At 44.5% G+C, this 23,388-nt stretch overlaps 1 protein-coding gene across 1 annotated transcript in view; it reads left to right on the top strand.

The window, feature by feature from the left end:
• The window catches only part of PLCL1 (phospholipase C like 1 (inactive)), a 209,762-nt gene that overhangs the window by 171,213 nt on the left and 15,161 nt on the right, over window positions 1-23,388 (top strand). Inside the window, exons 4-5 of the mRNA XM_072874373.1 lie at window positions 9,510-9,585; window positions 14,070-14,179. Of these exons, the coding sequence (XP_072730474.1) occupies window positions 9,510-9,585; window positions 14,070-14,179 (186 nt within the window). The remainder of the gene's footprint in view (window positions 1-9,509; window positions 9,586-14,069; window positions 14,180-23,388) is intronic.

The raw sequence follows: 23,388 nt of genomic DNA, 5'->3' as shown, positions 1-23,388 counted from the left end.
TGAATGTGTCACCTCTTATCTTTGTAATTAAATACTGAAGAGTACACATGGGACGTTTCAAGGCCTCCTTGTGCTTTGGAAACAGTTTTTCAATTTAAATAGGTGAAAGGCCTCTTTCAGATGCAGACAAAAACACTTGTATAACTGTTTTAAATAATGTTTGCTCTCACACTTGTCTCTGATGGAGGAAGATGTACCTCAAATGTCAAGAGACAGTGCAAGGAGTTTAAAATCAGAGGGCTGAGAAAGAGAAGGGAATTCTTCTGTGCCTGTGTAAGGGTTGATTTGAGATGTAATTCTGTAATGAGAACATGATACTTTAAATTATTTGTACCCGCTTTGTCTAGCTGGGACTGCCTCTTACTTTGCTAAAACTATTTGCTTCTGAAAAAGCAAAAGTCGGATTTAATAAATGTTTTTGCTACATTTTGGATATTTGCCTCTTGAGGCAATGCCAGCAGCAGAATATGGAAATCTATTTAGCCTTTTCTGTGTTTAAAAAAAAATGAACTGTCTCTATCAGTCTTGATAGTTGAAAATACAGTGTGGGGAGGGGTTTGCAGTTTTAATGTTGAGAAAGGGCTCTTCCTTGCTATGGTGTTTGTAGTGACTTGATATAATCCAGGGTGTGTGTATTTTTTTTAATAATAAGTTTGTGGGGTGTTTTTTGTTGTTGTTGGGGGGTTTTTTTGTGCAAATGAGAGCACAAGGAGATGTTGGTGGAAAGCAATATAAAATATTTTAGCTTTTTATTTATTTATTTATATTCAATATATATTACAGTTCAGCCTTTTAAGTTGTTGATGGCTTCAAGGAACTGGGTTCACAAGTGCATGTCTTGAATTCCCCAGAAACGTCTTTTCACCTCAAAGCACTCTTTGGGTGAATAGGCCTGAAAGAAGCATAAAATAAAAGCTGTTGATGCTGGCCTCTCTCTTATATGAATGGGTTGTACTTCTTAATTCCTTTTATGGTAGAACGGAAAAAAGTTTGTCCCTAAACCTCATAGTGGGAAGCTGTGATTGTGGGTCTGCCTCGCTTGCTGGGCTCCACAGCACAGGTAGCATGAATGCTGGGCAAACCCTTCCTCGCCACTTCCAAAAACACCACGTATTTCACATTCTTTAAAAAGTCTGCGTTGAAAATCATCTCTGATAAAAACAGCCCTAACGTGTTGAATTATTCCCCCTACTGGAAATTGCCAGCTGAACATACCTTCCCCCCCCAAGGAAAGTATAAACTCTGCCCTTGTGTTTAATGGGGTATAGACAGTGCTGACAGTCCAGGGAAATGGAGGTGCAAACGCTCAGAGACCTGCCACAATGATCTAGAAAACAATTAACTGTCTGTTCCCTCCTGCTCAGCCTTTGTCAGCAGGCGCGACAGACAAAGGCCGGTTTGTGCAGTTTGTTTGTTTTTTCCTGGGCAATTAATTTTACCATTCTGTTCTGCATTAAATATTTTCTTTAGAGAGAGGCCTTATTAGAATAAAATTTAATGTGCTTTGTTTAAAGAACCGGAATGATTTTTCAAGGCTCTATTTATTTTTTTTATGGTCACATTGCAGTGGTTTAGTAGAACTCGACTGTTGCCGTGTCTCATGGAGGAAAAGGCTTCATTGATGATACCGGGTTGTATGGGAGTTTCTGCAGAGGAGAGCAGGGAATGGGATTTGCTGAAAACAAGAAAACAGGGTGGACTGTTGACAATACACAGAAAATATTTTTGAAAAGTATGTCAGCTACCAGAAATGCAGTTTATTTCAACTTACAGCTTTGGTTGTTACCATACATAGAGTATGATGAATGGATCCCGGTAATGTTGTCATTGATTCCCACACATACATCCTTGGATAGTGTAGCGTGTCACTTGCAGAGCTGTTCTTCAGACTTTTCCTTTCCCGTGAAGGAGGACTTTCCCTCTCCCCCTCCGCCTGTATGCTCCCCATCGTTGGTGGCCAGGCACGGGAAGATGCTCGCTCAGGTGGGCAGCACGTGCCGTGTGCCTTATAACCTGTCAAATTGGTGCTAGTGTTCATTGATCACACCTAAAAAAGAGATACTCAATGTGAAGAGAAGGGATAGGGCCCAGCTGGACCTGACAGATGGTTGAATTATTCACTGCAGACAGTTATCCTGTGAAGTTAGGATTTTTTTTTTTTGGTTGAGAATTGTTCAGAAACAGATTGTGGTTTCTCTGTCTGCATCATGTGCTGATGCAAGCATGCATGAACTCAAGGACACTTGTGCACTTTGCTTTTCAGTTATTGGTTCAGCATTATTTTTCCTCCAAGATCAAATGATTGAATCGTTTGCAAATCAAAAACAACAAACAAGTGATTATATATATTCTTGGTTTTACCCAGTCTCCTGCCTCGTGTGCATACAGAAATTTTTCTAGAAAAATAAAAGAAGGTCCCCAAGTACCTTTACATGTTTTCGAATCAGAAACAACAGAAAGTGTAAAAAAGGTTGAAGAGAGAAGCTATTTGTTATATAAACTCATGTTGACATTAACGTTTTTCTCTGTATTCAAGCCTCTTTACTGGAACTGATCTTGTTACTTTGGAGCAGACAGGTAAGGAAGGACAGCGTGTCTGTAGGTACTGTTGAGAGACAGCAAGTTAGTTAAGAATCTCTCAGCCAACACGGAGATGGATTGGGGATTTTTGAAAAGAGAAGTAATATCTGTGATGCTGCTGGGGAATAAGTCGATGTATTGAATGGCAGTGTTTTTGTTGACAGAGGTGTTGGTCCATGCACGCTAGTGGAAGTCTGCTGCGGGGTGTGGGGAGAGGAACTGCTCTTTGTCTGCTGTTCTTTCAGATTCAGTCTTTTTGGCTTTCTTTGTTTTGATGGCGGCATGACAGCTCTTTATTCCCAAGGAGAAAGTCCATTTTCCCAGTTTATGTTGATGCAAAACGACTAAATAGATTTTGTGAGCTTTTCCACTGAAATTCATATTTCAGCTGGGACAGAGTCATCCCCAAAGGAATGTTTTTCACAATTCTCTGAGCAGCTGAAGACAAGGGATATTGCAGAGCAGAGCATCCACTGCCAAGGAAGTGTCATAATGCACTGACGTCAAACACAGGCCAGTACATGGACATTGTCTTGAATTTGTATCTGTTTTGAAGAGTTTTCTGTCCAAAATTGGACACAGACTGGGAAAGCAATTATCCTTTTTTTTCCCTCCACTTCTTATAATTCTCTCTCTTATTTACCTCCCAGTTTCTCTCTCTGATAGCCATGTCCCTTAGTCCTTTCTAAAATAGGACCTGAAAATGGTCAAATCAGAACTTTTCTTACAGAATGAAGTTCCAGTTGGGTACTTTAGTTTCTCTGTTTTAGCATAAGCCTATTGAAAGCTGAACCCTTCCCCTGTTCCTCCACTGCTCCTTTTCTAGAGAGGACTGGTCTTCGTGCACCAGATCACATCCTGCAACGCTCTGACACCGTATTTCCCCAGAAATATTTGTAAGCAAAACATGAAATTGGAATTTAAGGTGAATTTTATTCAGTTCCTTCTGCACTTTGTGTCCAGAAGGTATTTCAGATGTTTCCAGCTGATGTAACCATCCCTGATAACTGTTCCTTTTACGGGGTTGTTGCAGGAAAAGGCTCAGATACAGAAACCTGGCTTGGAGCATATTGGGGCAGAGACAAGGTGGACTGGTGGCCAGCGTTCCTTCCCACGTCCAGGCACCACATACACATCCTCCCTTTTTACAAGGCTTGCTGGCACGCGATTGATTGCCTGGCTGTTCCTTGTCCCAAATGTCTGCAAGAAATGCTCAATGCTAAAGAGGGAATCCTGTTCAAATTTTCATGAGCTCAATTTGCGCTTCAGCTGTTTTTCCAAATTGGTTGTATTTTTGTAGCCTTTTTTATTTTTGTTTGGTGGTGGGTTTGGGGGGTTTTTTGTGGTGGTTTTTTTTTGTTTGTTTGCTTGCTCGGAGTGTTTTTGACAATAGAGACACGATATGGTATTCCTTACAAAGGCAAAACTCCTCATTGTCAATGAAGGGCATAGGAGATTGGGACAACAGCCATGAGGAGACACCTGAGAGAAAGCTTCTTTTTAGTTTGATGTTCAGTCAGTTTCTGTTCTAAACTTTGGAATATTTATGAGAGGATTCTTTGAACTGTCCTTTTTGTATCATTTATCTTCCCAGCAGGAGCAGTGCTTTAATTTGCCACCAGGAGTTTTTTCTTTCTTTTTTTGTCTTTTTTGGTGAGCCTCTGCTGTGTTAATTTCCTCTCCCCTTTTCAGTTTGTAGAATAGTTTTTAATGAAAAGAAGAAATTGGTCTCCAGCACAGGAGTTCATTAAAGTAAAAAGAAATAACATTTTTTGTTCAGTTAGTACTGATCCTATGATTAAAATGCCTTTATTGCAGACAAGAAATAAGCCTGTTAATTTCTTGTGAGTAAAAATATGACGCCCTCAGTGTTAAGATTTTTTAAAATTTCACTTAAAATTTATTTATCTTTGTAATTAACACTTAACAGAAGTGACAAAGTAAAGAGCCCTTCTTTCTATGAAGCAATGGGATTTTAAATTTGATATTGCATGCTATATTTAGACACTTCAGTGAGATATGTCAGTTATATTTTCAGCCCGTGGTCTGTTCCACTTTCTGGGGCTCGTATACTGGACAAGAGAGCTCCTGGGTTTGTGCTAGCCCTTGCTTCCCATGCTTCTGAGAGAAACTCGCATGATCGTAACAGGGTGCCTCAGGTGGATTGAGACAAATCGAGTTTAGGCTTCTTGCTTTCAGCATTTTGTAAGAATATTTAAATTAAATGAGCCCTTTTGCAGGAAAAACCCTAACCTGTGCAGCTGAGGTTTTGTATTCCTCATTCCCATTAGTTTATTAAACATGACATTGTACTTCTGGGACTCGTGCCACGTGCATCTTTTGTCAATCTGAACAACCCCGTATTCACTTCTTGTTGTGAGAGCGTTTCTGGCGCTGCAGCCTCTCTAGGAGGGTTAGCACCTCCAGGACTTGCAAAAATCTGCGTGTCCCTGCTCCCATGGGAACGTGGCAGGGGTCCCTGATGGGAGGAGCGGGCTGTCCTTTGTTCCTGCAGAGCTCCACACCGCTGCAGCTGCCGAGCGAGCGCAGAAGGGACCCCGTGCCCTCCCTGCGGGTCTTGGCCCTCGGGATGCAGAGCCCAGTACTGAAATTAGCAGGATCCCAAATGATGTCAAGGCGTGTGGTAGTTTCTCCCATTCAGCCTTCTTCCTTTCTGCTTACTCTAATAGGTATACACTGTTGGTCAGCAAGGTAGCTTTTTAAGTCCCTATACCAGAATCTGGTTTTGTGTAGTTTTACTCCTATTTTTGTCTATTTTTCCCCCTGTAGTTATGTTAAACACATCACTCAGTGAAGTTTATCACCTTCTTTCTGACATGGGAAATGCAAGTTGTCCTGAGCAATCCTGCCAGCTTCAGCAGCCGCTAAAAGTTTCCTCGCTGACTCCAAGGGGACCCAGACACCAGCATCCATCCTCTAAAGGTTGCTGTTTAGTATATATTGCTTGGAGGTTAATCCCTTGAAGCTCAGCGTTCAGAAGTTAACACTCTGGTGGAGCATGAGTTCCCTAAGGGAGTAGGACATCTCTCGCTTTTTGAGAGGCACTCACCGAAGCGAGCTGCTGTATGGGAGCTGATGTTAAACAGCAGCCTGGTGGGCTGCAGGCAGATGGCTGGGACTTGCACAACTGCCCAAGAGTGCTGCTCAGAGCAGGTCTGAGCAGAGTAAAGGTGCATGGAAATTCATGCTGCAAACATCGGAAAGCTCACTCTTCACATGTGAGACAGGCTGGTGGATTTTGAAACATTACTGGCAAAACTGGGTTTGAAAATCTTGGGCTGTCTTTTGATCTATGGGGTTACCCTCCCAGCAGAAAATCTCACGGCCCTCCATGTTGTGTTTAGGGCTTCTGGTTCTTGTCTTGGCACTGTGAGAAGTAGGTGACATCCCCAGGCAGGGTTTCGGATGTGATGCCAGCTGGAAAAGCAGGGGACCATTCAGACTGGGAGACCGTGGACTCACTGCAGAACCAGTGCCAAAAAAGAAAAAGTGTATCTATATGCCATGACACAGGACTGTGAGCAGGAGCTGTTGAGGAGCAGAGCCACGGTAGCAAAGTCTCCCAGGGGCTGACGGATGGGACCGCGCGGAGGTGTCTGTGGCCGACATGCTGCATCCCTGGCCAGCACGTGGCCTCCACTGCGGCCGGGAACCCTGCCAAAACTGCTGCCTGCTGCCCTGTGTCCAGTGCGAAAGGATGTGTGGGACACTGGTTCTGGCCGGGGCTCTCACCTGCTTTTACCTGCATTAGGTTGAATACTGATAAATTATTAACATTAATTCCAGTAAACAGTCACTAGTAACTTAGCTTTTTAGGTGACCTTTACAATGTTTACTTAGTAAATATCCCTCAAGGTGCTGCCTTGTGTGTAAGTGAAAATGTATGATAGGGGAAAATTAAAAAAAAAAAAAGAAAAGAAAAAAGGAAAAAGTGGGTTCTCAGATTAGTGTGGCTATTTTTTGAGGGTTGTATCAGTTCTGTTGCGAGGATTTGCACAGAATACTTTCAAGAGCATCTATTGTGATGTGCTTTAAGAAAAAAAAGAAAAAAAAAAAAGCCAAACCAAACAACGCCCCCCCACCACCCTATACTGCAATTCTATTCCTGGACAGTAGTTACTTGCCTGTTGTACTCTTATCTGTCTGAATCAGCCTCTGGTTCTTCGAAGTGGACAGCCAGGCTTCATCCTTGCGCTAGCCCATTGTTACGGTCTTTTACCGCAGCGTTAGGAAGCAGGATCTCGGTCCGCTGAAACTGCACACACAGTTCTTGTTGAGAGCCGAGTCTGGCCTGTCATGTAGAGATACCGGGTCCTGCACACCGTGTTATCACATAGGCCGGCCAAAATCATATATCCTAGTTGGCCCAGGGTGTATTATTTCTACCTAGTGCGTTATTTCCTAGAGGAACCTGTGAGGGGGGTGCCAGGTGGTGCACTAAGGGCATCCCCGAACCCCAGTCACTGAGCTGGGGAGCTCTGAATCCACTCTCAGGGTTTGTCATGGGACAAAAGCTGCTTATTTTTGTCAAGATTACTGCCAAGCAGGAAGACAGGAACAGGTTAAATTCTGCTATATGATCTGGTTTTAATTGTTCTTGCTGAGCTGAGAGCAGTAAGACTTTGATGTCAGCATCAAAGGAGCGGAGGGCTGCTCCACCTACTCTGCAGTAAGGGAAAATTGACATCCGATTGCCACTTTTCTCTTAAAAAATGAATGTAATACCTTCATGTCTGAGAATCCTAAAACAGGCATACCAGAAACTCCTGGGAGTGGGTCCAGTAGTTGGAGGAAGATATGGTCAAACTTAGATTAACAAATTGCATGATTCTCAAGCTTGCTTTTTTTGTGCATGCTAGGATAATTTCTTGTGGCCGTATATATATATGTATGCATGTATATATATAAAAAAACCTCTCATAAGTCAAGTTCTGCTTTTGGATGCTTTGGATATACTGTCCCAGCTTAGATGCATTGACCTCGCTGGGCAAAACCTTGCTGCTGGGTAGGAATTGCAGGCATGGACCCACAGGAGGCCAAGCCCAGGGTGATGGGCGCACGGGGCGCAGCAGCCATGGAGATGCTGGCAGTGCCCGGCTGGACAGGGCAGTGCGGGCACTGCGCACGGGCCCCATGTCTGCATGTGCGAGAGATGCACGTTTGGCTTCTGGCTGCCTCTGTAGTGACTTGCAGGTTTTTTGGGGATTCTCACTCTCTTTACTGCTCAGACCAACTTCAGCATTTGTAGTTGGTGGCCGAACGGCTCCTTCAGCACAAAATGACTATGTGCTGTGGTACAGAAAAGCCAGAGGGTGGGTAGAAATTGTCATTTCTTTCTAGATGACAAGCGAAAATATCAAAGAGGAAAAAATCAACATGATGCACGGATAAGCAAGTAATAAGAATGAAAGGCAAAGGATACTATTGAAAGTAATTTCCATCTCAAGCATATCCACTGGGCATGTTCTGTTAAAAAACAATTTTGCACTCTGTAGATGTATCAGGCTTTTTTCTCTCTGCCAGTTAAGCTGGTAATAGATTTAGTTTTTCTCATATTCTTGTTTATATCAAAGCAAAGGCATAGGTAATTTTATTAAATGCAGCCTGTCTTAACAGGGTTAATTAAAAATGAAGATGGCATGAGGAGCAAAATTTGGATCTGAATTTCTCCCGAATTAGTTCAGGTGTGACAAGTGGAAGGATCTCTCCTCCCTTATATCTAATTAAAACAATAAGACATGCTAATTTGCAAGTGTTAATTTAATACTATTATACTGTCTTCCACTAAAATCATCGAAACCTACTGGTTGTGTTTTCATATTTAGTGTGTTTGAAAGTAGGAAGGCTTTTAGCAGTTGTAGCATTTTGGCAAAGCTTTCAGATGGCAGCTTCTGTAATTTCAGGATGTAACATTAGGCAATATGCAGTTTGCTTCATTTCTAATTGGCACCGCTCTCATGCTGCTTGGATTTGATTGGGGTTTGTGGTGTACGTCCCGGGAGAGTGAGATTATTCTCAGCCATAGGTTGTTATATAGCATGTTCTTGCCTTCTGTAACAGATGTATGTGCCACCTTTTGCAATTTCGCAGAATATAGCATTGGAACAATTTGCTTGTTTGCCTGGGCTTCTGAAGGGTTTTGGAAGGTTCGTTACCATCAAAGGAGAATAGCATTTGCAGAAGGGAGGCTCAGGAAACTTGTCACGTAATGGACACTTCATCTGTTTGCTGTTAATGGGCTACTCTAGGAAGATGCATAAATATGGATATCTCTTGAAACTTGTGAGTAGGCTTGTTGAAACTGCCTGCCTCTTTTGGTTTTGTTTTTGGTTTTTTGTGTGTGGTGTTTTTTTTTTTCTTCAACAGAAATGTTGAGGATAGGATAGGATTTGGATCTGAATTTCTCCAAAGAGAAACTGAAGAAGTACTGTAGCTGTCTGAACCACTGTAGTGCCTAAAGTTCAGCACAGGCTTAAGTACCTCTTGAAATCAGCGCTATTCATGACTTGGTAACATTTTTGATAACCACTTATGTCAAGGACTATACTTATTTCTCCTTTTGTTTCAAGAAAAGTACTAATTAGAAAGGGCTCAGTTTCACGTAGAATGAATTTTTGTTTGTCTGCTAACTCTGCTTTCTTCTGAAATGACTTGTGTTTCCTTCACGTTATTTGCAGTGGTGTCTCACTGATGTAAAACAGCTGTTCTTTAACTTCTGGAGCAAAACATTTTCTGAGCAACTGTCAGTTAGCTTGTTACAGATCTGGGAGCCCTGAGATGAAGGAATGATCCAAGTGTTGCTTGCGGGGCAGAGCTCTTTTTAAGTTTGAACCTTTGTACTTTTCTGTGGACTACATGTTGCAGGAAACCCTAGTAATGCTGCTTTTTTTCTGTTTATTTTCTGACAGATGATTCAAGAGAGCAGGGTCCTCATTGAGACGGCAGACATCACTCATGACAAGATTGTTCAGTGCCAGAAAGCAGGTAATCCTTCTTTATTGTGCAGTTCTGGATGGGAGATGGGAAATGATGTGCCATAATTTACTTCCAGTTTGTGGCTAATGCAGCTTCTTTCACCTGGTATTTAAGCGAGCATCCCAGTCTTTCCCTGGCAGACTCCACCCTCCTGAAGGCTCATCCTCCAGTAGCAATGCAGGCATGGGATCAGGGAAAAACCCTCAGCTTTCACCTTAAAAGCTATTTCTCCATCTGCTCTACAGCTCTGAAATGTCTGACAGCATTTAAACTAGTCAAATTAGCTAGAAAGGCATTGAATTAAAAAGCAGGAGTGAGAAGGCATGCTGCCCTTACTGAGCTCCGTTCTCTACCACAATCGTTCCCTTAAACACAGAGGAGGCAAGAGGTTTTGAAACCCACAGAACCAAGCTCTGTTGCCTACCTTTACTTACTTCTGCTGTTTAGGTTTGGTTTAGACCTTGGAAACTTATGCCAATATCATTCTATTGTATCACAGTGAACCTGTGTGGCTATGCATTATGTATGTTGGGTATATGGGCGCAAACCACTCTAAGTAGGCTTAAAATAGATCATATGTTGCTGGTGTATTGTACTGGATGTCTCTATCCGAACTAGGGCTCTGTCTCGTGTGCACCAGTAGAAAGGGAAGAGGTGGTTTCAGAAGTGGCCACCCACGTGCTGTCTGCTCTGCCGCAGGTTCACACTCCTTTTTCAGGGCGGTAGAAATCACCAGAGTGTCTGTGATTCACAGTTCAGCTTATTCACATAAACCCCTCTTCATCACTTGTTAAGGATAGCAGGCTAGACTCGGAACTGGGACATGTGTCCTGTAGTTTCCACTGATACACAAGAGTAAGCCCTGCTAGAGAGATAAGAGTCCACATTTGGTGGTGGTAATCCTCTACAACTAAATCCATCAGCTTTCATGTATCAGAAACCATGCTGAATACACTCAGTGTATTTCTATTAGGGGTTTACACTGCAGAAATTAAATCTGTTTGCAGTTCATTTAGTTGTACAGCTGCACCTTTCCTAACCTGTAGCAAGCCTTGAAGGTCAGTTTGCAAACACTTGCTACTGCATTTAATTTGTGTTCTTGGGCATAGTATTCTGGGACCACAGCGATCATAAATGGTATTGTTTCTGATAGGCATTTTTGGATTTGGCAAGTGATGCAAGCTGTAGCCATTTGCTTCTGTTAAATGTAAATAATGAATGAAACTGATGTTTTGTAGTAAATCCTTTAATTCATCCTTTTAATTAGAAGAAATTTGGAAACTGTTTCAACAATAGCATTTAACTGATTTTTATGTGGTGCAAGAGGAGGATGGAACCTAGTCCTTGCTCTTTGAAATTCAGAGTTCTGGAGCAGTGCTGGCTCTGTGGTAGCAAAGGGAGGAGAGGCAAGCGGCTATGTCTTGGTGGATTTCATGGGCCTCATCTTGTGTCATGCCTTGGCTTCTGTGCATCTGCATAAGCAGCATAAATGTCCTCAGCCCAAAGCCTTCATCAGGTGCAGAGGGTTTAGGAACAGGACAGTGACGGGAAAATGCAGCACTGGGGGGGTCTTTCTAGATAGTATAATTTAAGAGCAATACTTTGCACTAAATTATGCAGACCCTCAGCAGCATCAGCCAGCTTTCTGCCCAGCCTGCTCTGTGCACAGAGAGAAGAACCCACGACGTTTGCCTGGGCACTGGTGTCTTTGTGAGCAGAGGGATGGAGATGTGTGCAGAGAACACGATGCAGGACCATGCCACCACGCTGATGTCCAGAGTTTCACGCAGTTCCCCTCTCCTTCCTTCCCTCTGCAAAAAGATGAATTTCTCAAGTTTGTTCTCTTTGCTGCTGTATCTACTTGTATTTTCATTTGTTTTGCTTTGTTAGCCTTAAAATATCATTTCTGATTGAGAAGAAGGCTGGAGAGATATGAAGTGCTCTTCTGAAGCCTCAGGATTTAGACAGAGGAAAGGAGTAGGAGAGAGAGGATCCCTCACCATGGTCAATTGGCAATTAGTTTGTTGCAAATGTTACCCAGGCAAATCGTTAAATAACATTTTCAATGTGGCAAGATGAAGCACTCAAAATTAAGAGGTGTTAGAGGTACAATTGCCTGTGACATTGTCCTTCACCTCACCCCAGTCCTGCTCCCTTTGAACATGCATTCCCACCAGACCACTGCTTCACATCATAGCCTGTTTTGGTCCAGGCTCCTTGTGCCACAGGCTCCTGCCCACTCCCCCAGATGGCTTCTCAGGTGGCTGGTTTTGTTGGTTTTTGTCATGTGCAGCCTCAGCTCAACGCACAGTGGTCAGCAGCAGCTGGGAGGACTGTTGTGGTTTAACCCCAGCCGGCAACTCAGCCCCACGCAGCCGCTCGCTCACTCCCTCCCGGTGAGATGGGGGAGAGAATCAGAAGAGTAAAAGGGAGAAAACGCGTGGGTTGAAATAAAGACAATTTAATAGGTAAAGCAAAAGCCGCTCACGCAACCAAAGCAAAACAAGGAATTCATTCAATCCTTCCCGTGGGCAGGCAGGTGTTCAGCCATCTCCAGGAAAGCAGGGCTCCATCACACGTAATGGTTACATGGGAAGACAAACACCATAACTCTGAACAACCCCCTCTTCCTTCTTCTTCCTCAGCTTTATATGCTGAGCATGACGCCATATGGTATGGAATAGCCCTTTGGTCAGTTGGGGTCAGCTGTCCCACCCGTGTCCCCTCCCAGCTTCTTGTGCACCTGGCAGAGCATGGGAAGCTGAAAAGTCCTTGATTTAGTATAAGCGCTACTTAGCAACAACTAAAACATCCCTGTGTTATCAACACTGTTTTCAGCACAAATCCAACACATAGCCCCATACTAGCTACTATAAACAAAATTAACTCTATCCCAGCCAAAACCAGCACAAGGACCGAACTGCTAAATATTTTTGTTGGTGCTCCTACCTGCAGCCTCACAAATATTTGTGGCTCCCTCTCTCTGGGGCAGCACTGTCTCCAAGTTACATGTGGGGAAGTGAGGTCCAGAGGGAAAAATAGCTAAAAGGATGCTGCATAAAGGCAGAGCGGTCCACATGGAGCTGAACACCATTAGCCTTTATATTTTTTTGCAGGCCAAAGTGAGCCATTTGAAGGTTTTCTTTCACTTACTGAAGTGAAATGATTTGTAAGTCAGTTGGTATGAGGCACACCTGCAGGGGAATCTTGCTTGGCGTGCAATTATTTAGGCTGTTTTCCAAAGGAAGTGCTGCAGCTCTGTTACCCTTGACAGGCAAAACCTGTGAGTGGGCGAAGTTTTGGAAAATAAACAGTAGAGGAATCTTGCATTGTGTGGGGTTGAACTGCCTCAGTGTTATCGAGCTCCTGGAGTTGGTGCAAGGCAAGAAGAAACCTATTGTTAGTCTTCCAGGAGTGCTTCGGGCAAGCTACGCCGAGTGCAAGCCTGCCTTGGGCTGTTGAAGGACTGACTCCTTCAGCAACTTGCTAAACAGCCCTCTGCATCGACTCCGTGCAGGTGTTCTCTCGATGGGCATTTCTTTGATGTAATTTCAATGAAGCTCGAATTTGCAAGTGATATTTGCCTTAAAATGTTAGGGGAGGGAGAGCTATGAAACAACTGGAGGTGGAACTTGGTTTGTTCAGCCAGGATGGGCTTCAGACGTTTTGGAGTGATTTAGTGCCAATTTGGCCTTTGTAAGGCACAAATTAAGGGAACACAAGCAGCTCGCTCTCTCTCTTTTCTCTTTTAGTTCACAGCAGACTCAGAGAAATGTTTGCATACCCTGGGCAAATCTTGTGGAATCGGTGGGCTGATCTGACTCATTAAGGTTTTTAATCTGCTCCCAGATTTCATGAATTCTTGTATCCAGCAACAGATTCGCAGACATTTGCCACAGAAACTAGCAATGAAATGTAACAATTCCCAGGGCTGTGGTTGGAAGTCTCAGTTCTCCAGGCTGCAGGAATAGCAATCCTGTGATTAGCAGCATGCGCTTCTGACATAATTTATCATTGTGAAGTACAAGGGCTTTTCTGTATGACTGTGATTAAGATTAATGAGGAGCTGTGCATTTGAGTCTGTGTATTTGCTGTGCTGAACAGGTATCTTCCACGTCTGTCAGACTGCCTTCCAAGGTACAAAATCATCTAGTCAAGGAGGGTGACAAGTGATTGCCTTTTGTCGCAATATTGCCAGCAATGCAGACTGCAGGCAGAAGCGCTGGAGGAGTGTTTGTGCGGGGACCAGGCACATGCCCATGTGGGACCCCAGCACTGGAAAGGAGAGTTACATACAAAGTAGAAGCACAACCGCAAGATTGCACATGACCCTTTTATTCTGGAAGATGCTCTCCAGGATGGGGTCATAACAGGGAAGGGGGAGAAAAAAAGAAGTTGTAGGAAGTACCAGCTGCGAGACTGAAAATGCTCACTGAACATTTTATAGGGGAAATCAGTCATGCACTGTGTGATGCAGCAATCTGTATTTGTAGGAATGGAATTCCACGAAGAGCTTCATAACCTCGGGACAAAGGAAGGTTTGAAAGGAAGAAAATTAAGCAAAGCCATTGAGAGTTTTGCATGGAATATCACAGTGCTGAAGGTAAGCACAGAAAACACCACCTTGTGTCTACTATTAACTCTATAAGCAAACCTTTGCTCTTTTAGCTCATTTGTATTGTCTTACTAATACTGAAGCAACATTTTGTTTTAATGGGATGTATAAATTACCCCCAATTATTGAGATTTTTCAAATATATCTAATTACACCTCTGATTTGGAAGCTGTGGAAGGGAATTTATCTAAGCCTGAACAAAAGAGGAAAGATAGCTTGTGGTTTGTATGCCCAGGGACCTGGTTTTGGTTGTCTGTTCTGCCCCACACACCCTGAATGTGACCAGTCTGGGGTCACCGTGTCTCAGATACTTGTTTTGTAAAACGAGGACTAGAGCATCTCTTTGGGAAAGGACGGGGCTGGGAGGAGTGTCATGGGAAAACACAAGGAATATTGTAGATCCTGCAGAAATGTCAGGGTTATGTTTCAAAAGTGGAGCATTATCCAAACAGCTAAAAAAGGGAGGGATGAAAATCCCTCCATCCTGGCCGTGCAGTGACATGCTGCTCAGTGAGCACGTTACTCACCAGGCTTTAGCTACTGGTTTGGTACCGGCCAGCCACAAAGTGCCAGAGCAGCTTGGTGTCTGAGCCTGGGTGAAGCTACCCAGGGACAGCCGAAGATGGAAAGAGGAAAGGATCTGGTGCAGCCATAGCAGACGGCAGGCAGAGGACCTGAGCCAAGCATTCAGGTTGTTAGCATTCAGCTCACGCCTTCTTTCACAGGCTCATTTCCCACCTTGCTCTGATAGATCACACTTTGATTTCCCCTCGCGCTCTCCCTGCTGCTCCCTCCCTCCAGCTCCCATTAAGCAGATTGCCCTGTCTGACAGCATCTCCCTGTGACCCCCCCAGTGCCTTTCCCTTCACTGGCATCCCAGGGCGAGCCAGCTGATGACAGGGAATTTTTACAAAGTTCCTTATCAAATATACACCTAAATGTAACATGCTGCAGCGGTAGCAAGAGTAGTAGGAGATGCATGCTTCAGCATCGTGGAGATGGAAAGAACACTAACATGTCTTGAGCAGGAGAGGGAAAAAGGAGTTGGGAATGAAGAGGCTGAGGGGCAAAGATGGGTGGGAGAGGCTGTTGGTAGTAGAGAAGGGTTAGAGAAGAGCTGGGGGACACCTGTGGTTCCTTGTGTACCTTCATTCACCACGAGAGAGGGGGAAAGTGAGTAATGGAGTCAGTGTAGGCTCAGTTAATAGGACCTCTCATGAAGAGAAAAGGCAACCAGTTCAAACGTGGTGGAAGGGACTGACCTTTTCCACACAGCATAATCGAGGCAAGTAGCTAAAGAGGACAAAAAACCCCCCACACTAGGCAGTTCTGAACATTAACCTGAATACCTTTAGCTGTGTTAGGTAAAATAAATGCCTCATGCTCAGAGTCACTCTAAACACGGTCAGGGTTACTCTAAACTTTTCCATTTTTAGATGTTTGTCAGATGAGAAGTTTGGAGCTCTGAGGGTGACCTATGATTAATGAAGGTACAAGTAGGGTATCAGAGAAACGTTTCCCATGAAAAATAATTGCTGCCTAGCACATTGTCAACATACTGAAAAGCATTTCAAACATCTAGTCAAGGTCAAGGAATAATTGACATGTTTCATTTCTAAGCCAAAACTTCTTTTTTACCTTTCTCACATCGTAAAATATTAACAGAGTTTGTGGCAACTACCCACGGGTATAAATGCACATGAAACACCTTTTCATTTTGACTGACGTCCAACTCAGCAATGACATTAGGCAACTGGGAATGTGGTTGTCAAACCTCAGGTGTCTGATATGAGACCGTCAGTCATTGTTCTTATTTTTAAACTTTTTTTTTTTTTTAAAAGAATACTGTATTTCAGTGACCCTGCCCATAACAAACCTGTTTGCTGGTTACAGCTGCATCTCATGTTTGGCACTGACTCTCCCCTCTGTGCTGGTGAGAGCTCCCCAGGAGGATTTGGCGAGGAGAGACCAACAACTCTGCCCTACTCAAGCCATCAGTGTCCTCCATATGTCTAATGCTAGGGTGGTCACTACAAATATATTTCACTAGGTGTTGGTATAGTGATGTAAGAAAAGAAAAAAATAGTCCATAACATCTCGCAAGTGCATCAGCTGCTTTACACTAGGTGAGGTGAGTGAATGGCACAACACCGAGGGGAGAAAGCCTCTCTGTGTGCTGGGGCTTGTTGGAGGCAATTACATCATGCGGCATAGTCAGTTTGTGCGAGGTGCACGTGAGCAATAGCAGGTATTATGTTGTGCTTGTGCCTGCCGGGTGATTAATAGTCTTTTCCTAGGCTAGTGAAGCAAAGTCATATTTAATTAATGTATTTCTTTATAAAGATTAATTGCAATAGGTAAGCTTTGAATACAAGGAGGGGATGCAATAAGAAATTGCTACTGGCAAAATCATTAAATAGTTAACAGAGTGCAAGATTAAACTATATTTTATAAAAATCATAACTGTGGGTATTCTTCATGTTTAAAAATGCCCTGAGGTACTTTTAAGAGGTACCTAATGAGAATAAATCAAAATAATATGTCATTTTCTTCCTTAGTTTATATAAATTTAATTACATATTAGTAATACCCACTAGAAGGACAAACTGTTTGCCAGAACATAGAAATGTTAGTAAGAACAGGGGCGTTATAACTTGGTGACAGTCAACTTTGACCTATATACATATTTTTAAAACGTCACATCTTATTTGGTCCCATGTCATGTAAAATACTGGCAGGCTTGCGGTCAGTAATATTGAGAGGCACAACATCAGTACAATAGACAGAAGAATCATGTTCTCACAGTAACATTACAGGAACGGTTATGATCCCATATTTAGTCTTGTTTTCATTTTTATTTCCATGCATCACCGTCTCCGTGCCTCTGTTTTACTTTCTGCTTTTAATAAGTGCCAGTAAAATGCAAAGGTAGCAAAAGAAATTTTGTGTTTACCAGCTCATGGGGACCATGGTGCTAGGAACCATTCATTTCATCCTAACGAGCACGCAAAACCACTTGGCTTGGCCAACCCTCTCTTTTGCATCAAAAGTTCACACTTCATTTTCATGACATATCTGCCCATTTTTAAAATAGGTGACTATCCATTTCATGGAGTGAAGGGGTTCCCATGGGTGCGTGGGCTCGTGCTCGTTTCTCCCCAGATGCTGGTGTTCCCCCACCTTCCCCCAGCGAGGTCACCTCCTCCCTGGCACCTGCGGCCGCTGTTGCAGGCAGGCCCGAGCTCCTCCTGCCTGCACGTGGAGAAAGGGTGCCAGGCTGTGCAAGGCAGAAGCTGAGAAGCCTCGTTAGGGCAGTTCTGGCTTTGAGCTAATGAGTCCTCCTGAGAGCTGGGACATAACCACTTGCACTCAGTGCCGCCGTAGAGCGCTAGACGGCTTTCGGCTCAGGTACGCTCATGTATGTACGGGTGGTGTGCGTGCCGGGCCGGCGCGGGTCTGCTGCCAGCCCTCTCGCTGCCGCCTCTCCTGGGGCCCTTCTGCCCGCTCCGTCTGCCTCTCCCGCGGGATCTTGTCCCAAGTGTTTTCCAGTAACTGAGGCACTCTCAGCATCTGTCCCATGTGCAAACCACTGATTTAATGGCTGCTTTATGAATTTTTGAGAATGTTTGGGGAAAAAAAAGTTGTAGCCTGCAAACCTGCTCTCCTTGCTGAGGCAAAACTGTCACAGACTACCAGGAGGTGTTTACTCAGGCAAAGAAGTTGGGATCCACCTGAGTCCCAAGAGCCTGGCAAGTAAGCCAAGCAAAGTTCGAGTGTGTTGGCTGTGGTTCAGAGTTATTGCTCTCACGTGGACATGCTTTGCCTGTCTGCAGACATATTTTGCTGGGCTGTCTGTGCTTTGGTGGATCAGCACATACAAAGTCTGTGGATCAGCACAATACCACCAAATACTTGCCTGCATGTTGATGGTAAATATCTAGATAGTTAATATACCAACATACTGACTTATTTATAGACAAAACATGAGAAGACAAAGATAAAGTGGCATTTACTGTTTTGGTCTTCTGCTGAAGGGGAAAATGCCCCAATGTTTGAATCTAGTCTCTGCTCTGAAATGCATTCATGTTTTTTTAGATCTCTTTTGCTGCCCATGATAAGATTTCACTTCTGCTGCCATAAGTGAGTTCTGTCTTACTAGGATTCCAAGACATCAAGTGGTTAAATTTTCAGGGATCATTTCAGCACCCGTCCATGAGTGTATCTGCTAATTATCCTGCATTTAAATTAATGCTGATTAGATGTATAAAGAAAGAGGTTGCTGAATGCAGAAGGCGTACAATTATTAAATTGCTAATGCTGTTCACTCTTTGGGGGAGAAATCCACAATTTTATGATGTAGTCACGATCAATGTTAGCTCTGGTGTAAGTGATTTTATGCAGCAAAACTGTGCACAAATAGCACTTTTGGAGGATCATGTCCACAAATGACCTGTTTCTTCATCACAGTCACTTGTGACAGTCAGCCTTCAGTTGCTTGGGAGACCTGCAGCATCCAGACCTCTCACTTGGGTGGCAGAGCCCCAAATGTGCAGTTTGGGGCTACTTGGAGAGATAAAAGCCAGATTTGTGAAAGATGTGCGTGCAGACAGCCATATACTTATCTGGCTTCACCAAAACTGAGCTGAATTTAGCATCACCACAAGGTATCGGTTTTCTTAAGGAAGAAAAGCAACATGTCGGACTGTGATTGTTATTCTAAAACACCTTAAGCACAATGGTACCACACAGAGTTGCTGCTGATCTTTGGAAGAACTAGATCCATTCCCAGCCTTAATTTAAGGATTATTATAGTGGGCTATGGGAGTGTTTTTAATGGATACTCTACAGTACTCTATACCATCTTGTAAGTAAGATTTATTTGGGTCTCTTCACATCAGTCCTTTTTCCTGTAGTTAGGCAAGAGTGATGGCTTTGCTCCTTGGCATGCTAGAGTAGACAAAAGAGCAGCATGGCAGTGGACAAAAGAACAGCGTGGCAGTATCTTGGGGACATTTCATGTAATTAAGCACAACGGTAACAATATATTCTACCAGATGTGGGATAATTGCTGCCAAAGGATTTGCACAACAATTTACACTATCTAGATCTTAAGCGAGAGCACGGTGAATTCATGAGCCTCTGTAAAGCTGCTGCATTCCATGTACCATATATTTCTTTCCCTGTAAGCGTCAGTTAGGCTTCCCCCTGCACCCTGAAAAATTCCTCATATCTTATGTCTCTCCTTTTCCCAGCATATCTCTGTGGACATAAGCACATCGGTGCTCAATTTGTGAAACTGCAAAAATAGATGAAATATAAGCCATAGTGGCTTAGCAACAAATTCTTGTGACTTGCTGTCATCTTGTGACAGTGGAAGTCCAGCAAGAGCAGTAGGCAGGAGCCGTTTGCGTGACATGGAGACTTCACGCTTGTCTTTAAAGGCAGAGCTCGTTGTATTGTTCCATGTCTACTTGTCTCCAGATCTCCCTAGATAAATGTTTTGAATGTTGTTACTCCAAAGGCTCTTTTTCCAGAGAGGTCAAATGCCTCTCCTGCTGTCTAGTCCCCATGTTGCTTGCATTTCCTTTGTTGATGCAGTTCAGAGTGGTGTTTCTAACTTTTAAACCTCTGCAGACCAAGTGCCCTGGCTACTTTTGAAGGATCTGCTGCCTTACTCCGAGACCGGCTCAGCTGCAGCTGGGATGGGCTGAGCCAATCAGTCTTTGAGACGACAGATTTTACAAACACATGAGGAAATGCAGAACTGCTCTAATTATTCACGTAGTTACTACATCAGGTTGGTCTCTTATACATGAACTGAAGGACAAAAAAGAAAAAAATAACACGAAACAGCTGGCTTTCTGAGAGAGTGCTGAAGAGAAGGTGAAAAGTTCCAGCAAGGTCAACATCCGTTTATTGTTGTAAATATCAACCTGCTTAGCTTGAAGCAGTTTATTTAAAAGTTAGAGGGAAAGGTGAGGAAGGAGACAGGTTTAGGTTGCTCCTCATTGAGCATGTGAAGAGCGGCATGGGAGTGCAACTCGTTCCCGGGCCCTTCGCGTGCTCTGAACGTGGTGGTGAGTGCGGTGCAGGCTCCCAGCTCCAGAGCTCGTTTGGAGGGCAAAGCCTGTGCTCCTGGCCCTCAGGACGTGCCGCAGGGCTTGCCTCTCGATGGGGAGGTGTTTCAAGATTTTTCTGGGATAGAGGGATTTAGAGTCCTTTAAATGATACTGAGTTACAAGATAAGGAGGTGAAAGCGTATGATTCACGTACAAAGCTGTTTTGATCAGTGTATTTTGTAAACCAACAGAACCAAACCGTGTAACTCTTAGGTAGGCGGACCCTTCTTGTACGTAGCAGAGTGCTGTTCTCTGCTGATTCGGTTGGTAAATGCCTCCCTGAGCTCTCCCCCATACTGCTCACAGCACTGGCTTTCGCCTTTCTTGCCCAAGCCCAAAAGCAGGAACCAGAGTTCTTTAAAAGACACTTAGTCTCAGTGGATTTTGTCAGTTGTATCTGGTGATGGAAACTTCTCAAGTTACTTCAACAGTGCGTGTCGGGATAAAATGAGTGTAATCCCAGTCTCTCAGCAGGACTAGTTAATCAGCTGGAATATCCTGTTCTTCTTGGCCGTCAGCCATGCTGCCGAGCATTGCTCCGGGGAGGATGTAGTGAGCAGTCTCAAACAAGTACAGCATGGCCTCTCTGGGTACCTGGCTGCTCCCTGCAAGCTTTTGAAGCCCTAATGGCGTTTCTGACAAGGTCTCTGTTTTCTTGGCCAAGGAAAATTTCAAGACATGAATTGGATTTAGAGCAAATTAAATATTCACGTGTGTTTAAAATATACATGAAGGCCACCCAGGCAATCTTAAATCTGCAAGTACCAAATGCTGGCAACAGCAGGGACTAACGGGGGAAGGGAGAGCAACGATCACCAGGGTTCACAGCTCTTGCTCCTTCATGATACTGTGAGATTCTGAGGAGATGTGTTGGGGCATGGAGTCCCAGGGTGGCTTGACAAAGAGGAGAGACTTTGTCCCGTATTAGTCGGTTATTCCTGGTTTTTTGTCCAATACTGGTACAGCAGGAGTGTTTCATTGACTGGCAAGAAGCGATTGTGCAAACATTTGGATCAGGCAGAGTCGGTGCTTAACCGTCCAGGCACAAGGATCCACGTGCACCTGCACTCGCCTGCCTGCAGCGCTGGTGCTTGCGATGGGCAGCACTCACCTCCCCACCTCGCGCGGCCCCCACAGCACCAAGCCCAGTTTCTGTTCGTTCAGGGAGCACGCACCATTTTCTGATTTTTCTCCAGCCTTTAACAGCTATTTGGGTGCATAGAAAATAGGATTGGGACAGCCTGTGAGAGGCTATGTAGTTCCTCCTGCTGGCCCAATGCAGGATCAAACTGAATATTTCGCTGCTGTGGATCTAAGCCCTGCTCAGATACTTGGCATGGAAGGTGCTTGGTATGAGGCTGTGGTGTTCTTCATGGTGACACCCAGTGTCCAGGGGACCCAGGGACCCGGAGTCACTTGGCAGTTGGGGAAAGAGCTGACAGCCACAGTCATCTGAGCAGAAATGTGGGGGTCTGCCACTTTTCTCAATTCCCTCTTCCTCCTTCAGCGCCAGGGCTCTGCTGCCGCAGGTGTTTCGCAACAGTGAGTTTAGGGACAAGGCCCCCTTGCAATCAGTGTGGGACCCAAGTGTAGGACAGACTAAAAACGGAGGGTCACCAAAGTTCATCCAGAAAATAAGTGCTGTGAGCTGCCTTCCTTTGGTGTAAACCCTTTTTAAAAAAAAATTTTTTTTTTTTTTGGACTGCAATCCAAAGTTCTGCATTTCAGATGTAAATATTCAATTCCACTGGGATGGGTTTGTATGTGTGCAAACACATACACATATACAGGAGGTGAGATAGGCCGTCAAATATATATGCAGAACAACAGTAACTTTGGGACAAAAAGAACAGATTAGAGAAATGAAAGATGGTATGAAAAGCCTCAAGTGATATCTTGCTTGGCCCCTTTTCCTTGTATTTGACTAAGATAAGCCAGAGATAGATGGCAAGCAGTCTTGTGATGTGCCTTTGATTGAGTGATGTGACAAATTGCCAGAAGCCGTGGATCCGATGCTAAGCCGCTGGCTGTGCACGCAGGGCGAGGTGCATGGCGTTGCAGCGATGGAGGTGGGAGACAGGGCCAGGAGGACGCGGGGTCGCTGTGCCTGGCGTCCCTTGTGCCAAGGCCGCCTCAGCGGCACAGGCTTTGAGCCCGATGGAGGGTTGGCACGCTGAGGTGCTGTGTGTAGAAAACCGATTTTAGCGTTGCTTCACAAATGGAGGCTTGTCAAGATGTTTAAATAGTGCTAGTCTGCCAAAATAGATGCCCATCTCTCTCTTTGTGTAGGCTGGCTGCTCAGTGAAGCCCACTGCTTGGTCGGCTGTCCTGTCTCAGGTACCCCCCTGTCCCGCACTGCCGTCTCCTTCTTTCCTGTCTCTTCTCCCCAGCCTCAACTCCCCCTTCCCTCTGCGTCACCCCCGTTGTGCGTATCATCTAAATCATGCTAAAGCAGTGGGAGAACCACCACGTTCTTTCTTACCCGTGTGTCCGATTCCCCCCCCATCCTTGATCTGGACTAAACTTCTCATGACTCTAAAGCTGTCTCTACCTGTGATGCGGTTGGCATGAGTTTATCACTCCATATTCGTGCCGACTTCACCCTGCAGTAGCTGTGTGGGATCTGGCTCTCTGCTGTGCTCTGCTGGTGGGGCAGACCCCATCACAGTCGGAGCCCCAGCTGCGCTGCTGCCGTCTCACTTCTCTACCAACCTGGCAGGGATTTTAGCACCTGGGTGCGAAGGCCAGCTTCCCTCGGGGGTGTGGGTCATCCGGTCCAAAGACTGTGCAACTGGAAAAGTAATTAATAACATTCAGGTAATGATGTGTGAATACAAAGAGAGTTTGTTCTCCGAACGCTGCTCTGAGCAGTAACAAGATTATCACCTATGAGGAGGTTATTTGAAAAATCAGCAGGTAGGATGACAAGTTCCCTGAGGGAACTCATCTTTTGAGGAGAAGGAGCTACTCCTGCACATACGTGTGCCTGGGCAGAACTGAGCTGGAAAACCGGTAGTACTGGGGGCGGGGGGGCTGACTGAATGGAATGATGTTTGTAGATGGTTCCCCACTAAAGGA

This window comes from Ciconia boyciana, chromosome 10 (genome assembly GCF_034638445.1).
Source record: "Ciconia boyciana chromosome 10, ASM3463844v1, whole genome shotgun sequence".
NCBI classification, from domain to species: Eukaryota; Metazoa; Chordata; class Aves; order Ciconiiformes; family Ciconiidae; genus Ciconia; species Ciconia boyciana.
This window is presented reverse-complemented; position numbering and strand designations above follow the sequence as displayed.